This window comes from Nematolebias whitei, chromosome 23 (assembly GCF_014905685.2).
Source record: "Nematolebias whitei isolate Nwh7 chromosome 23, NemWhi1, whole genome shotgun sequence".
NCBI classification, from domain to species: Eukaryota; Metazoa; Chordata; class Actinopteri; order Cyprinodontiformes; family Rivulidae; genus Nematolebias; species Nematolebias whitei.
The window spans coordinates 24,835,750-24,858,286 of NC_056520.1; the positions used below are offsets into that span (position 1 = coordinate 24,835,750).

Genomic DNA, 22,537 nt, shown 5'->3' on the forward strand with positions numbered 1-22,537 from the left:
GTCCCCTCCCTCAGACCCCCCCCCCCCATCAACAGTCCTACCCCCCCACGGCACAGGCCCCAAAGCCCACCAACGCACCGAAGGCCCCAAGGCCAGGGCCGGGCGCCGGCGCACCCGCCGGCCCAAGACCCCGGCAACATACCTGTCAAGGCCCGAGATCCCCGGACCAAGCCGGGAACCCCGCCCAGGAGCGATACCACCCCAGAACCCGTGCCCGCGTCCACCCCAGACCCACCCAGGGACAGCCAGGTCACCAGGCCAGTAACCCATGTCCGCCGGTACAGACCGCCCAGAAGCCCGCATGCAGCCAGCTCAGGCCATCACCCAGAACCACCAGAGCCACCTCCCCAGTCGGGCGTCACCGCTCCAGGCCCATGACCCCCCCCCCCCCCCCCGCCCCGACACCCCACCCACACTGACCACCATGCCCCACGGGACAGAATCAAAGGTGACCACCCACCTCCACTACGTGTTGGAGCCGATTAAAGAAGTCCAGAGAGAATAATCCGATGTGGGGGTACAGGCTGTCTCAAGACTGATGTAATCTAACAGAAGGTCTTTATACTGTTTAATACTAAGTGTATTTTTATTTTTCCAATTCATGAGTATAGTTTTTTTTGCTATACATAGGGCAGTGAGAATAATATGAATTGATTTTGTCTCCAAGGTGACATCATCTAAGTGGCCCAATAAGCAAACTGACGGAGAGAGTGGAATATTACATCTCAGACACTTTGATAAGTCTTCACATATCCGGCACCAAAACCTCTGAACAGGTGGACAGAACCAAAATGCGTGGTTGTAATTGTCCGGAATATTGTCTGTACACTGTGAGCAAATATTAGATGATGCGAAACCCATCTTGAACATCCGTTGACCTGTATAGTGTACTCTATGAAGGATTTTGTATTGTATTAGTTGTAAATTCGTGTTTTTAGTCATTTTAAAAGTTCTCAGACAGATCTGCGACCAAAAGTTTTGGTCAAAATTAACTGACAAGTCTGTCTCCCATTTTACAATGGGAAGAGATATAGATTCATCTATTTTACTGAGTTTCTGATAAACCTTAGATAGTAATTTGGGAGGGTTAAGATTAAGGAATTCTAATACACTTGTTGACATTTCAATCCTAGTGTTATTAAGGTTAAATTTATTTTTGGTTATAGATTTAATTTGTTGATATTCTAAAAATTTATTCTTATCAATCCCATATTGTGTAATTAATCTGTTAAATGGGATGTAGTCCACTTCTTCATATATATGTTCCAAATATTCAATTCCTTTACACCTCCAACCTGGGAAGTTTATCATCTTATTCTGTTGTAGGATGTCAGGGTGTTCCAGATGGGTGTACGTTTACATGGGATTAGTGAAGACTCTGTCATTTTAAGAAACTCCCACCAAGCTGTCAGAGAGGAGCTGATATTGATGCTTTTAAAGCATTCCTGTCGTTTTATGTTTGAGCTAATGAATGGAAGGTCTGAGATCATTGTATTATTGCAAAGTGTCTGTTCTACGTCTAGCCAGGGTTCATCAAGGGGTGTGTGTTTTATCCATTTTGAGATGTATTCTAGCCTGTTGGCTAGAAAATAATAATAAAAGTTGGGTAATTCTAGTCCTCCTATATCTTTGGATTTCTGTAGTGTTTTTAATCTAATACGAGGGCGTTTATCTTTCCACAGAAATTTAGAAATAGAGGAGTCCAGGGATCTAAACCAGTCAGATGATGGTTTATTTGGGATCATTGAGAATAAATAATTTATTCTAGGCAAAACCATCATTTTTATTGATGCGATCCTTCCCATGAGAGATATGGGTAAAGATTTCCATCTAGCCAGATCATCCTCAATTTTCTTTAAAAGTGGGCTTGGTTTAGTTTTGTTAAATCTGCTAATTTAGGCGAAACTTTGATACCCAAATATGTAATATTCCCCAATTGCAGTTGTGTAGTAAGTGAATTGTTGAAAGAGCAATTAATTGGTAGAACTGTGGATTTTAGCCAGTTTATAGAGTAATCTGAAACTTTTGAGAAGGAGTTTATCAGTCCAATAACCTGAGAGATGGAGGTTTGTGAATGCCAGAGGAAGAGCAGCACATCATCAGCATATAGACTGATTTTGTGCTATCTGTTCTTGCATTTTATGCCTTTAATATCTGTAGTTTGCCTGATTGGTGCGGCTAGCGGTTCGATGAAAATAGCAAACAGTGAGGGGGAGAGTGGACATCCCTGCCTGGTTCCCCTTTGCAGAGCAAAACTAGCAGATATTTGATTGTTTGTCCTAATGCATGCTGAAGGAGAACTGTATAATATTTGTAACCAATTTATGAAATAATTTCCAAAACCAAATTTATGTAAGGCTGCAAATAAAAATTTCCAGTTAACTCTATCGAAGGCTTTTTCTGCATCTAGAGAGAATATTGCAGTTTCAATATTTTTACTGTAAGAATAATCTATTAAATTAAATAATCTGCGTGAATTTGTGGATGAATGTCTCCCTTTTATAAAACCAGTTTGGTCTGGATGTATTATTAGAGGAGTTACCTTTTCTAATCTTTTTGAGAGGGCTTTACAAATTATTTTAAGATCAACATTGATAAGAGATATGGGACGATAACTGGTAGGTAATACAGGATCTTTGCCTGGTTTTAACAGGAGACTAATGTTGGCAGAATTTATATTTTTTGAAAGACTGTTACTTTTCTCAGTTTCTTGTAGCATTTTGTGAAATAGTGGAGCCAGGATATTCCAGAATTCTTTATAGAACTCTGCTGGGAATCCATCTGGACCTGGAGCCTTTTTATTGGACATGCTTTTGAGGGCTTCCTGGAGTTCCACTGGTGTCAGTGGTGAATCCAGCTCCATTGTTTGACTATCTGATAGTTTAGGAAGTGTTATTTTATCCAGCAATTCATTAATTTCATTATCTGATGGGTTTATCTGGGGCGAATACAATTCTTTATAAAAATCTCTGAAAATGCTGTTAATTCTTTCAGGATCGTAAACTGTATTCCCAGTCGAGTCTTTAACACCAACTATAGTTGTTTTTTCCTTATTTATTTTGAGCTGTTTAGCTAGAAAGCTACCTGACTTATTGCTCTGTTCAAAATTTTCGATTCTAAGTCGTTGTATTAAGAATTGAGTTTTTTTGTTAATACATTCTTTTAATTCCAATTTTGCTTTACACATTTTATCCAGCATTTCTTCATCTTGAGAGGCTTCTAACGATTTGATGGTTTCTTCTAGTTCCTGAATATGTTTATTTTCTTTTTTCTTCTTTTGTGATGAGAATGAAATTATTTTACCTCTCATTACAGCTTTACCTGCCTCCCATAGAATAGATGCTGAAGTTCCAGGCACGTCATTATACTCCAGATATGAAGCCCACTCTTCTGTAAAATATTTGATAAAATCTACATCTTCAAGCAGTGATGTATTAAATCCCCAGTTAATACTTTTAGGGATTTCTTTTTTGTTTGCTAGATTTAAACAGACAGGAGCATGATCACTGACAGCTATAGGGTGAATCTCAGTGTCCGAGATGTCCGTCAACAACGTGCTGCTGACTAAAAAATAATCCAGACGAGAGTAAGAGTGATGGACAGAAGAGAAGAAAGTATACTCTCTACGATTCAGGTGAAGAGATCGCCATGCATCACAAAGTCCATAATCACTCATGTATTGTTTAACTATATTTATGGACTGCCAACTACGCTGAGTTCCTGCTCTACTACATCTGTCTAATTCTTCATTTAGACCAAAGTTGAGGTCACCTCCAAGTATAAGTGAGCAATCCAAGTGATCAGAAAGTGCTGAGAAAAAATCATGAAAAAAAGAGGTGTCATCAACATTTGGGGCATATATACTGACAATACACAACTTATAGTTATTTATATAAAGTTTTATTATTAAATATCTACCCTCTGGATCTGTGACCGTGTCTAGTATTTTAAAGTTAACATTTTTGTGTATTAATATTGCCACTCCTCTTTGTCTTGAGTTATAGCAGGCACAAAACACATTAGGAAAATCAGTTGATTTAAGATCATCTGCAGCTGTCGTAGATTTATGAATCTCTTGTAAAAAGACAACATCTGCCTGTAATCTTTTAAGCTGGTTAAAGATTCCTAATCTTTTTTGTTGAGTACTGGTTCCTTTAACATTCCAAGTTACAAACCTTACTGTGCCCATATTTGTACGTGCATAGTTAAAGTTGACCAGTGCATGTCACCATGGATACAAATAGATCTAAATAAAATCTGAGTTAATGCTTGAGCTAGCCTGTTTAGATCTTCACAAACAGTGATGTTGGAAATGGAAAGATACCAGAAGATTGAGTAGATGCTGGATGTTGTTGAGGTGGAAAGATATGAAGTTCTAATATGAGGTGTCCGTGTGTGTTCTCTTATGAGGTGTGTGTGTGCGTGTGTACTTGTGGGCTTGTGTGTAAATGATTGTTGGGTGGTAAAGAAGAAATGAGAAAAATAAAAAAAAGAATGACGCAGAGATGCATTAACAGACACAAAAAAAAAAAAGAAGAAAAGTGGAAAAAATAAACAAACAAACAAAACAGCTGTGACACCGTTCACCTTCACCAGTGCAGACACCCGAGCTGTGCTTTACATTTTATTTACAGATGCCAGTTAATTTACTTCCATTATTACCATTTAAATTATCACCACTAAACCCCAGCTGCAGGGCCACCGTCACCAAAAGCCAAACTTTAAATAGTTCCTTACTTTCCTTTCATAGTTAGTCCAATTTATATATATAGATATATATACATATATACACATACATGCATACATACACATACATACATACATATACACACATATACACACACACACACATACACACACATACATACATATACATATATATACATATACATATACACATACTTACATATATACACACACATACATATATACATACATACATACATATACATACATACACACATACACACACACATATACACACATACACACATATACACATACATACACATACACACACACACACACATACACACACATACATACATATACATATATATACATAAACAAAGAAAGGGAAAAACAAAATAAAGAACTCATAGTTGGACCGAACCTGGCCCATCCGTGGACCTGACCTGGCCCACGGGTCATACATTGAACAGCCCTGCTTTAAACCAAGCTGTTGTTCCTTTTAATAAAGCCATGGAGTGATATCCCGTTCCCTGAACAGCTGACCGTTAACATAAAGTTTATCTACTGCTATTGTAGCCCTGGCGCCCTCAGATATGAAATTTTTCCTGATTGGAAATAAAACTCGCCTCCGATCGAGTATTTCTTTAGGAAACTGATCATTAACGCTGAAATCTTTTCCACGCAGCTCTCTGCCCTGACTTCTCACCTGCTCTTTCTGTTTATAATGCTCAAATTTAGCTATAATTGGGCGAGGTCGCTTGTTATCGGGCCTCTTACCTCCGAGCCGGTGAACACGATGGAAAGTGAACTTTTTTACGGTCTCACTTGGGAGTTTCAGCTCACGTTGGATGAACTCACGGATCGTAGCTTCTGCATCCTCCTCTCCTCGTTCAGGGATCCCAGAGAAGACAGGATTATCCCGCATACTCCGAGCTTGAAGGTCCAGGATGGACTCTTTCATTTTCCTGTTTTCTCCGGATATCTGCGTCATCCTCTCTGTGAGATCTTTAACGTCTCCCCTCAGAGATTGGTTTTCTGCAGCTAGCGACGCCACCTGAGCTTGGCTGAACTCCAGAGATTCCCTCAACGCTTGGAATTCTTTGTGGAGAGCTTCAACGAGAGCCAGTCGGGCATCTAAACTTGTTAACTTTTGTCGATGGACTCCAGAACATCGGTGAAGCTTTTCTCAGGAGACGTGGACGCGCCGCTTGAGCTCTCCGAACGCGTGCGCTTGGATGTTGGAGTAGCGGTGGGCGCGGTGTTCTGAGGTTTACCCATCACTATATTCTCAAAGCACGCGTCCAGGTAGCTCTCAAGACTGTCCAACGTCTCCTCGTCCAGTTTGTTTTATTGAAACAAAAAAGCACAGGTTAGTAATAACAAAAATTTTATGAAAAATATTAATGTATTCGATTGTTTTACCTGAGTTTAATTTATTTTAATTTAATTTGTTTGGTTTACCTGAATTTTGTCATTTACTTACGCTGCACAGCTCCTACGTGATCTCAGCCGCTCATCACCAGGTGACACCAATCAGCTCGTCAGCTCTCGTCCTTGTCCTGTGAACCCTTAAAAACCCTTTTTTTCTGCATATCTCTTAATTCGAAGTTTCAGCTGGTCTCTCAACAAAGCTGATCAACTTCTCCCAACAGGAATCAAGGTAAGGAGGACCCTCTTACCTCGACGGAAACAAATTGGATTCATGATGACAACTGCTTATTTTGCTGTTTGGTTGGTGAATTCTGGATTGTCTCCAAATTCGTGTGGATGTGTCGAAGCTTGACAGTGCTCAGACTGAATTTGGAGAGCTGCAGCAGGGAGCTGGAGCAGGCTGTTATCAGGACTGTGAACTCACTGACAGCACTCGTGAATGGTGGGAATAATCTTGGAGAAGCTGTGAGCTCGACTTTTGGAGTAAAGGATCAATTCGACTGTTTTGGAGTTTCCATCAGAGGAATATATACCAGCAAGACTTTACAAAAGGCAGAAATGGCAATTCACGAGTTCTGCCTGACCAAAATTGTGGCCTTGACGCTGGACTTATCTCAACTCCTCCTGGAATGTTTTGAAAACAACAAAGATGATTTGACTGTTTCCTCACCTCTCCCTTCCCCAAGGCAGTGGACATGTAACAGAACCTCAACTGAGCTGAAGATGAATATCACCTCTTATCTGGACAATGGCTGAGAGGGGGGCTCTGGACTATGCTACAACTTTCCCTTAAAAATTCAATGTTTTCACCAGACTATATGTACAGGTCCTTCTAAAAAAATTAGCATATTGTGATAAAGGTCATTATTTTCCATAATGTAATGATAAAAATGAAACTTTCATATATTTCAGATTCATTGCACACCAACTGAAATATTTCAGGTCTTTAATTGCTTTAATACTGATGATTATGGCATACAGTTCATGAAAACCCAAAATGCCTGTCCCAAAAAATTAGCATATTTCATCCCACCAATGAAAGACAAGTGTTTTTAATACAAAAAACGCCAACCTTCAAATAATCATGTTCAGTTATGCACTCAATACTTGGTCAGGAATCCTTTTGCATGAATGACTGCTTCAATGCGGCATGGCATGGAGGCAATCAGCCTGTGGCACTGCTGAGGTGTTATGGAGGCCCAGGATGCTTTGATAGTGGCCTTAAGCTCATCCAGAGTGTTGGGTCTTGCGTCTCTCAACTTTCTCTTCACAATAGCCCACAGGTTCTCTATGGGGTTCAGGTCAGGAGGGTTGGCAGGCCAATTGAGCACAGTAATACCATGGTCACTAAACCATTTACCAGTGGTTTTGGCACTGTGAGCAGGTGCCAGGTCGTGCTGAAAAATGAAATCTTCATCTCCATAAAGCTTTTCAGCAGATGGAAGCATGAAGTGCTCCAAAATCTCCTGATAACTAGCTGCATTGACCCTGCCCTTGATAAAACACAGTGGACCAACACCAGCAGCTGACATCAATCAACCTTTATTTATACAGGTAAATCCCATTGAGCCTCGAGGACTCATTTACAAGAGAGACCTGATTTCAACAAAGAAAGATGACACAATGGACAACAGCAACAACAATAAACAGTTGTAAAAAAGCATACTACAGTTTTTTTTTTTTTAAACAAATAAGATGGTTAAAAGGAAAAGGTAGCAAAAAAAACAAAAAAAAAAACAGCTAGATTCCAAGACAAATGTAGAAAACTAACAACAGGAACATGTCAGCATTGGACCCTGCCAGGTGTCCAACAGATTCTTAAAGACACTTAGAGATGTCAAGGTCGAGAGCTTCAAATCTTTTGCAAGATGTTCCAGGAAACAGGAGCGGAATAGGCGAAGGCCCTTTTGCCTAGTTCAGTCCTCACTGAGGGAACACTGCAGGTAATGATGTCCTGAGTGCGCACTCCGTAGCTGCACTCATGCAGAGACATGTAGGAGGAGATGTATGAAGGCAGCAGACCAAGAAGTGATTTAAAGATGAAAATGTACCAGTGAGAGAGTCTGCATGAAGTTAATGATGTCCAGTTAACCAGTGAATACAGTGTGCAGTGGTGGGTATGATAATCACAGCCAGTTATGAATCTTAGTGCACCATGATAGACAGCATCCAACATCTGCAGGGTTCTTGTAGGAGCGTTCATGTAAATAATATCACCAAAATCAATTGAGGGAAGGAAAGTCACAGATACAAGACGTTTCCTAGCATTCAGGGTTAGACATGACATGGCACCCCAGACCATCACTGACTGTGGGTGCTTCACACTGGACTTCTGACATTTTGGCATTTCCTTCTCCCCAGTCTTCCTCCAGACTCTGGCACCTTGATTTCCGAATGAAATGCAAAATTTGCTTTCATATGAAAAAAGTACTTTGGACCACTGAGCAACAGTCCAGTGCTGCTTCTCTGTAGCCCATGTCAGGCGCTTCTGCCGCGGTTTCTGTTTCAAAAGTGGCTTGACCTGGGGAATGCGGCACCTGTAGCCCATTTCCTGGACACGCCTGTGCACGGTGGCTCCGGATGTTTTTACTCCAGACTCTGTCCACTGCTTCCGCAGGTCCCCCAATGTCTGGAATCGGTCCTTCGCCACAATCCTCCTCAGGGTCCGGTCACCTCTTCTCATTGTGCAGCGTTTTCTGCCACACTTTTCCCTTCCCACAGACTTCCCACTGAGGTGCCTTGATACAGCACTCTGGAAACAGCCTATTCGTTCAGCATTTGCTTTCTGTGTCTTACCCTCTTGCTTGAGGGTGTCAATGATGGCCTTCTGGACAGCAGTCAGGTCGGCAGTCTGACCCATGATTGCGGTTTTGAGTAATGAACAAGGCTGGGAGTTTTTAAAAGCCTCAGGAATCTTGTGCAGGTGTTTAGAGTTACGTCGTTGATTCAGATGGTTAGGTTAATAGCTTGTTTAGAGAACCTTTTCATGATATGCTAATTTTTTGGGACAGGCATTTTGGGTTTTCATGAGCTGTATGCCATAATCATCAGTATTAAAACAATTAAAGACCTGAAATATTTCAGTTGGTGTGCAATGAATCTGAAAAATATGAAAGTTTCATTTTTATCATTACATTATGGAAAATAATGACCTTTATCACAATATGCTAATTTTTTGAGAAGGACCTGTACATGTATAATGTCTCTTTATGTTGCTTTGCTGTGGTAGGTTTTTTTGATGCCTCAAATCATGCCCTGTCTAGGACACGGCGTGAGAGATCTTTTTGTTTTATACCGTCTCTCCTCATGTTTTCTTCCCTTTTCTCATCTAAGCAAAATATTATTCTGAATAAGAATAAGAAGGCCGAGCTATTTAATAGCCGCAGCTTCGTGCACTCCACCCATCTTTTGGAAGACTGTACGTACATATTCTCGTATCTCGGTGCAATGCCAATAAAGTTTATTCTGATTCTGATGTCTGCATTGGTCCTTGCCAGGAACTTAACAGATGCTTGAAGCCACTTAGAGAGGTCAAGGTCGAGAGCTTCTGATCTTTTTGTAAGATATTCCAGGAAACAGGAGCGGAGTAGGAGAAGGCCCTTTTGCCTAGTTCAGCTCTCACTGAGGGGACAATGCGTGTAATAATGTCCTGAGAGCTGTAGCTGCACTCAAGCAGAGACATGTAGGAGGAGATGTATGAAGGCAGCAGACCAAGAAGTGGCTTAAAGATGAAAATGTACCAGTGAGAGAGTATGTGTGAAGTTAATATGTCCAGTTAACCAGTGAATACAGGGTGCAGTCATGGGTACAATAGTTACAGACAGTTATGAACCATAGCGCACTGTGATAGACAGCATCCAACATCTGCAGGGTTCTTGTAGGACCGTTCATGTAAATAATGTCACTGTAGTCAATGGAGGGAAGGAAAGTCACAGTTACAAGGCTCTCAGAGTTAGACAGGATCTATTTCTGAAAAAGAAAGTTTTCCACGTGAAGCTAAAAGAGAGATGCAAATTGACTAAGATACCCAAGTATTAGTAGGAATAAAGAAACTCAATAAGAGCACCATTCGAAGATAAAAATCAAGGGAAGAACTGCTGTTAGGCTGATTGGTAACTTAATTGTCCATAGGTGTGAATGAGAAAGTAAATGGTTTGTCTCGTTTGTCACTATGTGTCCCTGATGGACTGGAGACTTGACAAGGGTAGGGCTTTAACAGACAATTCGAGTAATCAACAGGTCGATTAATAAGACATCTATCGAGTTTTTAAATTTCACGTCGAGTATTCACAGTGAGGTCATTACGTCGCAGTTACATCACTGCGTCACGTGATCCACACCGGATTACTAGTAGAAGCTACCAAATGGATTCCTTCCAGCAGATGGACTGAGCAGAGCAGGCCCAGTCTTGGCAAACAGGTAGAAATGCATCAATAGTCTGGAAATATTTCACTAAAGATTAATCTTCCGGTTCAACCACCGTAAGGAAACAGAAAATTAATCAACTTCCTGACTGTATGGAGCTCGTTGCGAATCGGTGTTACACCATATTCTGTGATGACCATATATTGTGACCGTAGGGGGCGGTGTTGCATGCACTGTTGCAGGTCACAGAATATGGTGTAACACCGGGTCCAATCGCCCGAACCAGCTTCCTCTGACCTTGATTCACAAACTAAAAGCAAAAAATATTAATCTCTAAACCTATTTTAAAAACCTATAAACATATTAATCTCTAAAACTAAACCTAATGCGCACCACAGCTGGCAGTGGTGCGGGGTGGTCGACCGCCCCACCGTTTTTAGTTTTGTTTTTGACGTGCCACATGTTTCTTCACTTTTGCAGCTTAATAATAATAACTAATAGTTTAGTTTTTCCTGTGACTTACTACAGTATGATAAATGGTAGGAGCATAATATATGCTTCCAATGTTTTTTTGTTTTTTTTGTTGTAAATAATAAATGGCGCTATTTTGTGGTTTTATTTTTTATTTATTTTTTCATCTTGAAATCCTATGACGTCATCAACTACTCAAGTTCTACTCGAGTTTTATTACGTTAATGTCGAGTTTAAAAATTATGTAGTCGTTCAAACCCTAGTCAAGGGTGTCCCCCGCCTCTCACACAATGACTAGACAGGTGCACCTCTGACTCTCATGACCCGTAAAGGAAGAAGCAGGTAAAGATAATGGATTGATGGATGCAAAAGTTGAGACATTAAATTCATGTGCCCTTCAATTCTTCAATCCTTCACATTATTTTACCACTTCATTATTTCACTTTTGCCCTCTAACATTTCCCCCTTATCCTCAGAGAGAACAACCTCCAACTCATGGTGTCAGTTTATAGCCAACAACAGAGACTTTAACATTAATGCCAAACCAAACCTGAACAGAACATTAACAAGAACAACCCATTTCCCAACCAGAAACACTGCACACATAATTGCCACAAGGCTACCCAGCATCCTTTGCAGCTCACAGGCTGAACGCTCTTGTAGCTACGCTCTCTGTCAAGGTCCAGAAGTTTGGTCACATGTGCAAGATGGTCATGTCTGTATGATGATGACAATGCTCCGAACACATTAACATTTAATAGAATTAGATTTTAGATAGAAAAGTCCTGGGGGTCTGTCAGCAACAGCAGGATCAGTGACGACTGAGAGTATGTGTGGTTTGTATGCAGTGTGTCTGAGTGCAGCAGGGAGCTCTGCTCTGAGCACTTTGAGACGTAGAGGGTCTCATAGCTGAGCCACTCACTGAGTTGGGAACACTGCTGGCACCCTGGCTCACTGGCAGCATGACAGCTCAGTGGTTAGTACTGTTGCCTCACAGCAAGAAGGTCCTGGGTTCAATCCCCAGTTAGACCTGGGGTCTTTCTGTGTGGAGTTTGCATGTTCTTCTCGTGCTTGCATGGGTTTTCACAGAGTACTCCGGTTTCCGCCCACAGACCAAAAAACATGCATGTTTGTCTGCCTTCAGGTCCAGGCCTCTCTTGCAAAAGAGATCTGTGATCTCAGTGGGATTTGCCTGGTTAAATAAAGGTTAATAAATAAATAAATGTACATCAGATGGTGTCAACATTTATTATCTGGGAGAATAGCAACATGTCGGCCATATAGGGCTTATAAAAAAAAAAACATCAACATTTTATTTTCATTTTGAAAAGCGTACGGTAGTCCTTGACCCACTCCCCCCCAGTGTATGGTTTGTACACTTGTGAAAATGATGAAAACTTTGAATCACCCTTTAATAAAGTTTTGTTTTACAATCCTACTATGGCACACAGGCCTTAAAGCTACAATCCAGTTTCTAGGGTCCTCAATAAATTTAGTCCATTACAGTCCAGTGATTCTTTGGAAATTAATGTTTTGGACTAATAAAAAAATGTAACAATGTGTTTCACAAACACTGGTCTATGTTTACCTTTGACTGTGAGTCTTGCTGTGGTGCGCACTCCTTCAGCTGAAAAGACGATGGTGCCTGTGTCCTCCAGAGTCAAGTTAGACAAGGTGAGGCCATGTACCAGCCCATTGGCGCTCACTCGAAATTGGTTGTTTGGCTTTACTCGGATGCCATTCTTCTGCCAAATACCTTCCACCTCTGTGTGGGAGAGCTCCACCTCAAAGGATGCAGTCTCTCGTTCAAAGGTTTCCTGGTCCGTTAGGCCTTTGCAGATGGCAATCTTTCGAGCTGGATTAGAGAGGATCAAGTAGAGGAGTGTGATGAAATGAGTGGAATGGTGCCAGGAAGAAATAATTTCCATATAATCAGAACATATTGTTTAATGCTTAGCAATTATATGCATGAAAATAACTTATTGAGAGTATAATTCTTTGTCCATGTATGATGGAAAAGTTTACATACAACACTTTCAAGCAATGCTAAAACAGTCACTGTACATAGATAGTATTTTATATTTCAAGGACAATAAAAGAGCATGTAAAAATAGACAGTGTTGGCATTACAAAACAAGTCTTACAGAAGCACTCATTGTCACAGTGTCACTCAGTGCACTGTTGTACAGCAATAAGGCTGTGGTTCAAAAACACTTTTACACTTGTAGGTCTAGCCAAGTTGTTCTTAGTACCTTTATGCAGTGATGTTCTGTGTAAAAATATTTGTACTGGTACCCCTCTTTACTTTGCCAGACGTTGTCTGTAGCATATATGAAATGTCATTGACAAAATTATAAAAAAAATAAGCTATTTACTTTTACAATTGATTCTGATTTCTTGAAAAAGAACATGATTTTTTTATCTATTCATAAACTAAATCAGTAACTACCACAAGGGTGGTTATTGATTTAGTTAATATTTAGTTTATTTATTGGTTATTATAATAAACCCCACCATCTGCTCCCCTGGGTGCCCTAGATGGCAACTCTCTGCTCCACACAGAGGTTTGTGGTGGCTCAATGGTCTGTGGTTGAATAAGGAAGGACATTTGGTGTAAAAACAATTGCCAAGTCTTTGTGCGAGTTAGTTCGCGGTGAGAACCCCTGAAGAAGTGAGCAGCCGAAAGAAAAAAAAAGAAAAAAGAAAAGAAATCAATACAGTTGTCTCTCACTATATTGCGGTTCACTTAATGCGGCTTCAATGTATCACAGGATTTTTAAACCCAGTATTTTATATTGTGTACTGTACATGCTATGCAGTACTGTACATTCATGTCATCATCATCATCTTCATCGGCATCATGAGAAGTGTTTGGGCATATGAAGTGTTTATGAGAGTGAAAAATGTTAATAAGAGACCACTCTCTTATTAACATTTTTCACTCTCTAGTGAACACTTCATATGACCAAACATACTATATATATATATATATATATATGTACTATATATATACAGGGACCTCTTGACCGCCGCGGATTCATCCTCCGCCAAAGGTAAAGAGTCGTCATGAGCTTCACTACCAGTGTACCGCAGGCGAACTGCGCTTCAAAGGAGCGTGTTGTTCTGGTCTACAGACATACATCCTCATCCATCTTTTCCCTCTCCATTTAAACTCCTTCATTTCCCATCTTTAAAACTCTTTTATTTTGCCAGTAATTAATCCAGATATTTTCAGAAATGTCTGTTGTATTTCAGTTGCAAGTGAGAAATCATGGCCGTATGATTTCTCATTGTAAAGCTCATTAATTAAGCTGTGTTATTGCGTTCAATCAGAATAATCAAGTGTACAATGTTTGATGTTAAATTTTGATTCTGTTAATAAATGACCACACTCATTTTGATGGGTCAAAGAAAATTAACGTCTCACGTCACTGTACTTCTAAACACAATATCTTTCACATATCTGTCAAGTAGCTCGAAAAAGAGAGAACCCGTCATTAAATATTGATTGTAGTGGAGCTCCTACGCTAACTAACCCTACATCACTACATTCTCATTTCAGACAGAAGATCAAAATGCATAATTACTCTGTAACAGACATTTTAAAATGATTTCTACTTTGAATGAGGATTAAAAAAAATCATTAATACTGTTTCACAGTTGATTTAAAATGAGTAGTTCACTTCAACATTTAAAATGGTTTGAACTAAACACACTTTTGATTATCAAGACATTTGTGAAAATAGTAATGACAATATAAAAAGAGAGTGTTCTTTCAATTGATTAGTGCAGGACACACTTAGAAAGTCTCTGGATGAGCTTAATTTGTATTTCTGGACTCAAATCAATGAAATAACAGTTCCTGTCCCATGAAGGTCCTCAGGGTCAGGTTTTGACCTGAGGCTTAGTTCACTACAGTACTATATATATATATGTACTATATGCAAGAGCCATATTAGTAAAATAAGTAATTGATGGCTTGACAGGTGAGCATGCAGCTTTGACACTTGGGTGGTGGGTGTGTCAGTGTGTGTGTGTGTGTTGACCGACACCAGATATAAATGACGTGCTGACTGGCGTTCTGGCTTTTGTATGGATGAGGAAGTTGGGTGCGCCCGGGGTCGTCATATTTTCTGTTGACCGTGTTATAAGACGCCATAGAGTTATGCCATGAAGCATTTATCAATAGTTTAGACCTGGTCAGTATGTGTTTCAGTCTGTAATGTTTAAAGCTTGGAAATTTGAAATGGAATAAACTGATCATGACACAAAGAAGTGACCTGGAGTGATGTCAGTTTGGAAACACGTGTCGGACAGAGATTCCCGAGTTTAACCCAGTGCGGCCCTCAATATCATAAGTTTGCCGCGAAATTATCATCAACAGAAAATGAAAATCGAAGAAGCGGATTATTGGAAAGGCAAGTCTGGATTCTTTGTTTCTGTTTGGAACAGTTTGGAAGTGGCGATTACGCACAGAGCGTAACGCAGCGTCGTCTGTTGAGTGAAATTCCTTCACTGCAGCTCAATCAAGTCCGCTGGAACTGAGGTATGGACACGTATACACACACTGGCTCCCTTTGTATGAAGAGGAATCGTTAAAAGGACGAACAACGTAAAGATATATATATAAAATGTAAAAAATAAAAATGGAGTCCGCTGGATCTAAATCAAGCTCAGCTGTAAGCGGTAAAGATGAAAAAAGACACCCAAAATTAACCGTTAAAGCATTACAAAATAAAATTGAGAAGCTTCAAAAGGAACTCAAAGCAAAGGTTCACAAAATTGAAAGAGTAATGTGTGTTATTAAAGAACTCATGCAAAATGAAGGAAATTACAAGAATGTTCAGTCTCATTGTAATGATTTGAAATTATTGATTGAAAATGCAAATCAGCTTTATGAGTCTGTTATTCCTCTGTTTCCCACTGAAGAACAAGAAAGACAAAATATCTGGTTTTCAAGCATGTATAGCCATAACTCTGGATTCATACAAGAAGTTGAAAACTGGATTTCAGATGCAGAACAGCTCAACAGTGCAGCTCAACCAATGGGAGAAGCTGCTGAATTAAACCAAGCTCAAATATCGAGTGTTGAACCCTGTGTGAATAAAGATCTTAATGCATCTCTTGTTTCTCAGCATTCAGTGTGATGCAAATGCTGATGCTGAGGTTAACCACTTATGAACCTCTGAAAAGAGATCCAGGAAGTGGTTACAAGAAGAAGTTAATAGATTGCCTGAAAAATTTGGAGCAGGACAAGGCTATTGACCGTATTCTGTACCACAGACTGTACCCAGGGGAGGCCACACCTAGTCTGTATGGTTTACCTAAAATCCACAAACAAGGTGTACCTTTAAGACCTATTGTTAGCATGATTAACTCTGTCACTTACAACGTTTCCAAATATCTGGCGTCTGTACTCATCCCTTTAGTTGGCAGCTCAGAACACCACATACAGAACACCATGGACTTTGTGGATAAGGTGAGGGATGTCATCATGGAGACTGTAGTGGACTAGGCCTGATGTCAAAATTGACCATATGGGACTGAAACTGTCATTTCATTGATTTGAATCCAGAAATACAGGTTAACCCATCCTGAGACTTTCTTTCTTGAATTAATCAAGTGGAAAGAGACAATTCTCTATGATCATTACTATTTTACAAATGTTTTGATAATCAAATTGTGTTAGTTCAAACAATGTTTACATGTTGAAGTGAACTACTCATTTTTATTTACTTAAACAGTAGTAATGATTTTTAATTCTCAATTCAAAGAGAAATCAAGTTAGAGTACGTTACAGAGTAATGATTCAATTTCTTGATCGTCTGCTTTGAAGTGAGCAAATTTGTAAGTGTGTCAAAGTTCGAGGTTCGGTCAACTAAGAAGTTTACTGAAAAGAAATGTCATGTTTAACTTTTACAGCGAGATACTTGGTGAGTGGCTCCACGAAGTCTGGTTTTTCCATGATATCTTTCTGTCTGTTCTTAAACAATCTGAATCTTTTCCTTGACTTTTAATAACACCTTACATCACAAACCACACCTCTGCTTTGGTCCATCGACCAATCAAAAGGCTCTCAAATGAACAGGAAGTAGAGCTCTTTAAAATGTGGGCACTTCCTAATTCAAGCAGAGTTTTTGGAGTTCATCTCTCAGAAGAGAGTTTTTTGGAATTCAGAATGCAGAGAGTTTGGGAGTTCCAGAATGCAAACGCAGGCATTCATGGATGCTGCTGTATTAGAATCAAGCTGAACCAGAGACGATTTTGGGAATTATAACTTCTGTTTGGATAACCTCACACGACTCTCGAGGTATTTAGCTGTTCTCACGGAGACGCTGAACAGTGGTTGGAAGTGAGACTCCACGCCGGAACTGATCTATCTTCAGAAAAGGTAAAAGTCGACCTTCACCAAAAGTGTACTGTTGGGACAAGCTGATTTCCAAAAGAGCGTGCTATTCTGGTTAAAACAGACAAATTCCCTCACACATCTCTCTGTAAGATAAATCTCAATTTTCCATCTTTAAACTCTCCTATCTGCTAGAAAATTAATCCAGATGTTTTCAGAAATGTCTGTGGTGAAGCAACGGAAAATCATGGCCGTATGGTTTTCCTGGTTGTAAAGCTGATTAATTATGTTGTTATTTTCATATTCTGCCAAATTAATGTAAATGTTTGATGTTAAACTTTGATTCTGTAAATAAATGACCTCCATTCATTTTGATGGGTCAAAGATAAATAACGTCTCACGTTACATTTCTGTTAAATTCAAAGCACGACATCATACAGTCCAGAAAGATGAATGAACCCGTTTAATGTATGAATATATCTCTCCATATGTCATACTACATACTGGTGGCCCGTCACGTGTTCATAAATGGACTGTGTATTCGTGTGGAAATTGAATATTTCATGTTGGCATGAAGAAAAAGTGCAGAGAATCAGCTGTGCTGAAACGCAGCTCAGTTGCGCGCTTGGAGGAAACGCTGCATGTTTACGCTGGGATGTTTTGAAGCTGAAAATCAGTCGAGATGTCTTTATGAAAGCTGAAATTGTACATCTGTTGTGTAACATAAGCTGGGTTTGAGCTGTGGAAACGCTTTATTCTGTTCAAACTGTGTTCCAGACGCTGTTCTGGTACCGGCTCGGTTCTGAGAAAGATCGAACAAGTTGTTTTAAATAGATGGAGAAACGTTTTAAAGACTGGACAAAGTCTCAGCTAAGCTCAGAGTTGATTCGTTACATTTTTTAACAGAAAAAAGTGCATTTTGACAGTTTAAAAGACAGAAAAGTTGACGGACTTGTTCAGATAAATCTAACATGCTAGTTGGGAAAACGCTGCGTGATTGGTTGAATTAGCTGCTGTGGAACGCTTTCATTGGCTGAGAGACGTGTCAGTCGTGAGCCTCTGACGTGTCAGGTCGTAAAGCCCACCCCGTGCTGCCCTGTCATTGGTAGATTCAGTCACGTGACCCGGAAATGAAAACTCGTTTTCATAGGGAATTAAAATCTGCTTTTAAAAAGTTGAAAAACGCTTTAAAGTTGATTCTGATACGCTGCTTAAGTTCTTCAAAGTGTAATCGCTGGATTTTTGCCACGTTTGAGTTTAAAATCCGTCATTAAATGATGTTTTTGAACAACGCTAGCGATACTAATTTTAAGCTAACAGCTAACGACCGGATGAGTGACGTGGCTACGTCACTTCCTCCATGTCAGATGGTAAAGCTTGGTTGAACCGAAAGCTTTGCTGTGCCTAAAATCACTAAATGTAACTTGCCACATGCCCCTAAAACTCATGTTTCATGCAAAGAAGTCATGCTTGTTGAAAAAACGCCACGTTTACGCTTTAAAACCGTTCAGAAATGTTGATTTTAACCGAGTTTAGCCGAAGCTAACTTTAAGCTAAGCGGCTAACAACAGGATGTCAACCGAACGTCACAGGAAGTCGTCATAGACTCCTGCTGGTAGAAAGCTAAACACTGCCCCCTCCTGGGAAACTTGAGATCACAGTTTCACTTCATCTTTAGGTATTTTAGTGAAATTAAACTTTATTTATTTCTGTAAGACAAACTTTGAGTTAATAAACGTTCTTCAAGTTGAATAATCACTGTTATCTTGCATTTAAAAAGTGAAGGGTATTTATGCAGAGAGGCATTTACCAACACATTTTTATTCACTGGTAATTCCTTAAGAAAAAGGTGCAAAATAAAAATTAGAAACTTTAAAAAAAAAAAAAAAAATGTATATTCACAGAGATCAGTTTACTCATTTGCTTGAAAGATAATACATGTTTAATTGCAAAATCACTAAATAAGAGTAAACTTATCAGGAAAAAGAAACTTTTCTGTTTAAGTTGCCACCTAAAAAATACATCTTCCTATTTAATTTTAAATAGAAGATACTGACAGGAGGACAGGAGTAATAACAGTTTTTCTGAAGAAAGACTGATTAATCCTGACACATCATCAATTTTTCTTTTTTCTGTTCACCACTTGGTTCTATGAGTAACTGTTAAATAGCAAATTTCTGGAACAGAACGGTTTAAAAAGTGTCTTTAAACTGATTTGCTGTGAGACTTTTTAGAAAAATTGCAGGTTTATAAAAATTCAGTGCTTTAGAGTGAAAGACACTGAGGAGCTTGGTAATCTAGTATCTGTTAAGAAATAAGCACATAAAAAGTAACACTGCAAAGAAGCATTTACTTAAATATTCATGAATTGGGGTAAAACCTGGACAGGTGCCCACATTTGAATAAGTTGACTTATAACAGTACTTTTGTGTAAACCCAGAGCTTAAAATAGTGTGAAAACTCAATGACACTTGAATACAAATATTTACCTGTAAAATATCTGAAGCTTGCAACTGTTTTAAACAGATAAAGTGCTACACAGTGAAAAACATGACAGGTGTGTTAGAAAAAGACTTTGATCCTTATGGGATGAAGGGCTGTTTAGAATATGCGTTGAAGCTGCTGACAGCATCCTTACATCCATATGGCAAACAGGCGGACAGCATGAACCCAAAAGAGTTATTGGACAATCTGATGGAGGTTGCAGAAAGTGTGACCTCTACAGAAATTTCAATGTCAAGCTATGAAAAGCTGGCTACAATGGCAATGTTGCTGAAAGAATCTTACTTCGCATTAAGACGGGATCACGTCGTGACAGTGTCACAAGTTTCCCGCTGCAAAGGCGAAATAGATGTGCTTATAAAAGATCTGGAAGAAATCAGAGTGGATAAAAAAGCATTACTGGGGCTATGTATGCGTTTAGAAAGTGATTATCATACATCACAGGAACGCTTAAAAGCTTGTGAGCAGAAACTAAGAGCGGCAACAAATAAAAGTTCTGACGTGGGGCGAGTTTGTCCGGAACTCAGAGAAGATCGTGGACAGAGTCCAGGTCACCCACAACCACCTCAGAAAGACGTTGTTGCACCTCCTGCTCGTAATCCACCCTCACCTAAAGTGGTAGGAACAGACCTGAACAGGTCTCCTCCACCAAACATGCAACAGAGTGCATGGCAACTTCCTCTTTCAATGGATGCTCTGCTAAAACTCTCAAAATATGTACAACGCTTTGTACCTGGACCGATGGGTTCAACTGGAACAAAAGCGTACCTGAAAGATCTCGAATTCAGATTGAAAGGTTATCCTAATGCTACGGTTGAGGATAAGATCAGTATGATACGGCTCACTTCGGACAGAGAAGTATTCACCTTCATCGAGCGTCTACCTGATGCAACGAGAAAGGATTACAACCTTCTGTGTGAAGCTTTGATCAGAGAGTACGACCCCTGCACGGGACCTGCTGGTTTCCCAGCCGCTGACAATGTCAAGCAGGGAAAGAATGAACATCCAAAAATCTATTACAAAAGAATCTTCCAAGCTTATTTTGGTTACAGAAATGAAACCGGAATGGAGGAAGAAGAAAATTTTAAATATGTTTTCAGCAAAAATCTCCACACTGACATACGCATGTCAGTACAAATTATGGCAAATTTCAGAGAAAAATCCATAAATGAGATTAAACAGTGTGCTGTGAATGTGTTCGAGGCATGTTCTCATACTAAGACGCCCATAGAGGTGTTTCCTGGTATAAAGGTTAAACCCCACTCCCTAGAAATGGAAGGACGGCGTGCATCGCCACCTCCTCCTAAAACAGGCGAGAAAAGGCAGTATTTTCAAACTAACAAACCACGTAATGAAGGTGCACGCTGGGACAAAAAGGCTCCTCTTTCAGAGGATGGACGTGATCATTGTAAATGGGACATGCGTAGGACGCAAAGATATGGGATCCAAGAGGACCCATATTATCAGGGGAGATCCGAAGAGGAACCCCCAAAAGACGTACCTAACCCTCCCCCACCTCGGACGAAACGAACCGAGGCGATAAAATCACAAAGGTCCCAGGAACAAGGCCCTACACCTCTGAGCTTGGAAGAGACAGAGGAAATACAAAGGTTTTTAGACACTTTGATACACGCTGAAATGGGAATCCAACCAAGAGCACTATGTAGTGATGCGATCGCTACTAACTCTGAAGGCGCGAATGACAACATTACAGATGTCGGTGAAACACACCAAGACATTGCTGTTATTGCCTCTAAGAACCCCTCATCGGACGAAGGGGGGATAAACTCACACACAAACGATGATGAGTCATCGCAAACTGAAAACTCAGAACCTGACTTTCATGATTTTGAACTAGGCATCCCAGTTCTGGGAGGACTCCCAGATAACCTGGTACCGAGACAAGAAGCTGGGCCAGTATGTTTCACGAAACCATCACAGGCCATCGCTCTTTTCTCAACCGATGACGTCGACCAAGGACCTCAAACCTATGGTGTCTTACCCATAGACAGGTCCGACGACTCAGAAAAGGATTCGTTGGAGCTCCCCAAGGAGCGAGAACCCTCATCAGTCTCATCACAGATTGAACAGGTGGTCGCCCAAGCCGACGCTCTGACATCTGATGAAGAAAGAGACAAACCTCGCCAAGTTCTTTTAAAATATGAAAAGTCATTGTCAACTGACCCAGACATCATCCAACTTCAGAAGTTGAATGATCCTGCAATTAAATCGATGATACTGTATCTGACTGACCCAGACAAATACACTCCATCGAAAGGTAAACTGGATTTCAATCCAGACCTAAAAGTCCTCTTTCAGCTGCGCAAACAGTTAAAACTACTCAAGGACAACCTAACTTTAGCTCATGGAGCGACGTCCTCACCCGTGTTCGCGGTCTCCCATGACCGAAGGGGGGTGACGCCAGTTAGGATAATGCTACCAGACGCGATAACGTGAGCAAATCTGACATCCAGAGTAAGTGACGCACCGAAACGTGGTTTTCTAGTTGCTTAATCACTGCTTTTGTCAATGTTGAAACGTTGTTTTACTGGTTGCTTAGTCACTGTTTTTGTCGATGTTGAGACATCGTTTAATTGGTTTTGGTATTGTTTCTGAACACCCCAAGCAAGAATGAATTTTGTTGTGTAGTTAAGTTAGAGACTAAGAGGCCTTTAACCATGCCAACATGCAGTTCATTCGTTAAATTGCAATCTTTGCGGAGTCAATGTA

General features: G+C 40.1%; 1 protein-coding gene across 1 annotated transcript in view; it reads right to left on the bottom strand.

Moving 5' to 3' along the window:
* Positions 1-22,537, bottom strand: part of obsl1a (obscurin like cytoskeletal adaptor 1a) — a 75,840-nt gene that overhangs the window by 10,729 nt on the left and 42,574 nt on the right. Inside the window, exon 19 of the mRNA XM_037696706.1 lies at positions 12,548-12,814. Within this exon, the coding sequence (XP_037552634.1) occupies positions 12,548-12,814 (267 nt within the window). The remainder of the gene's footprint in view (positions 1-12,547; positions 12,815-22,537) is intronic.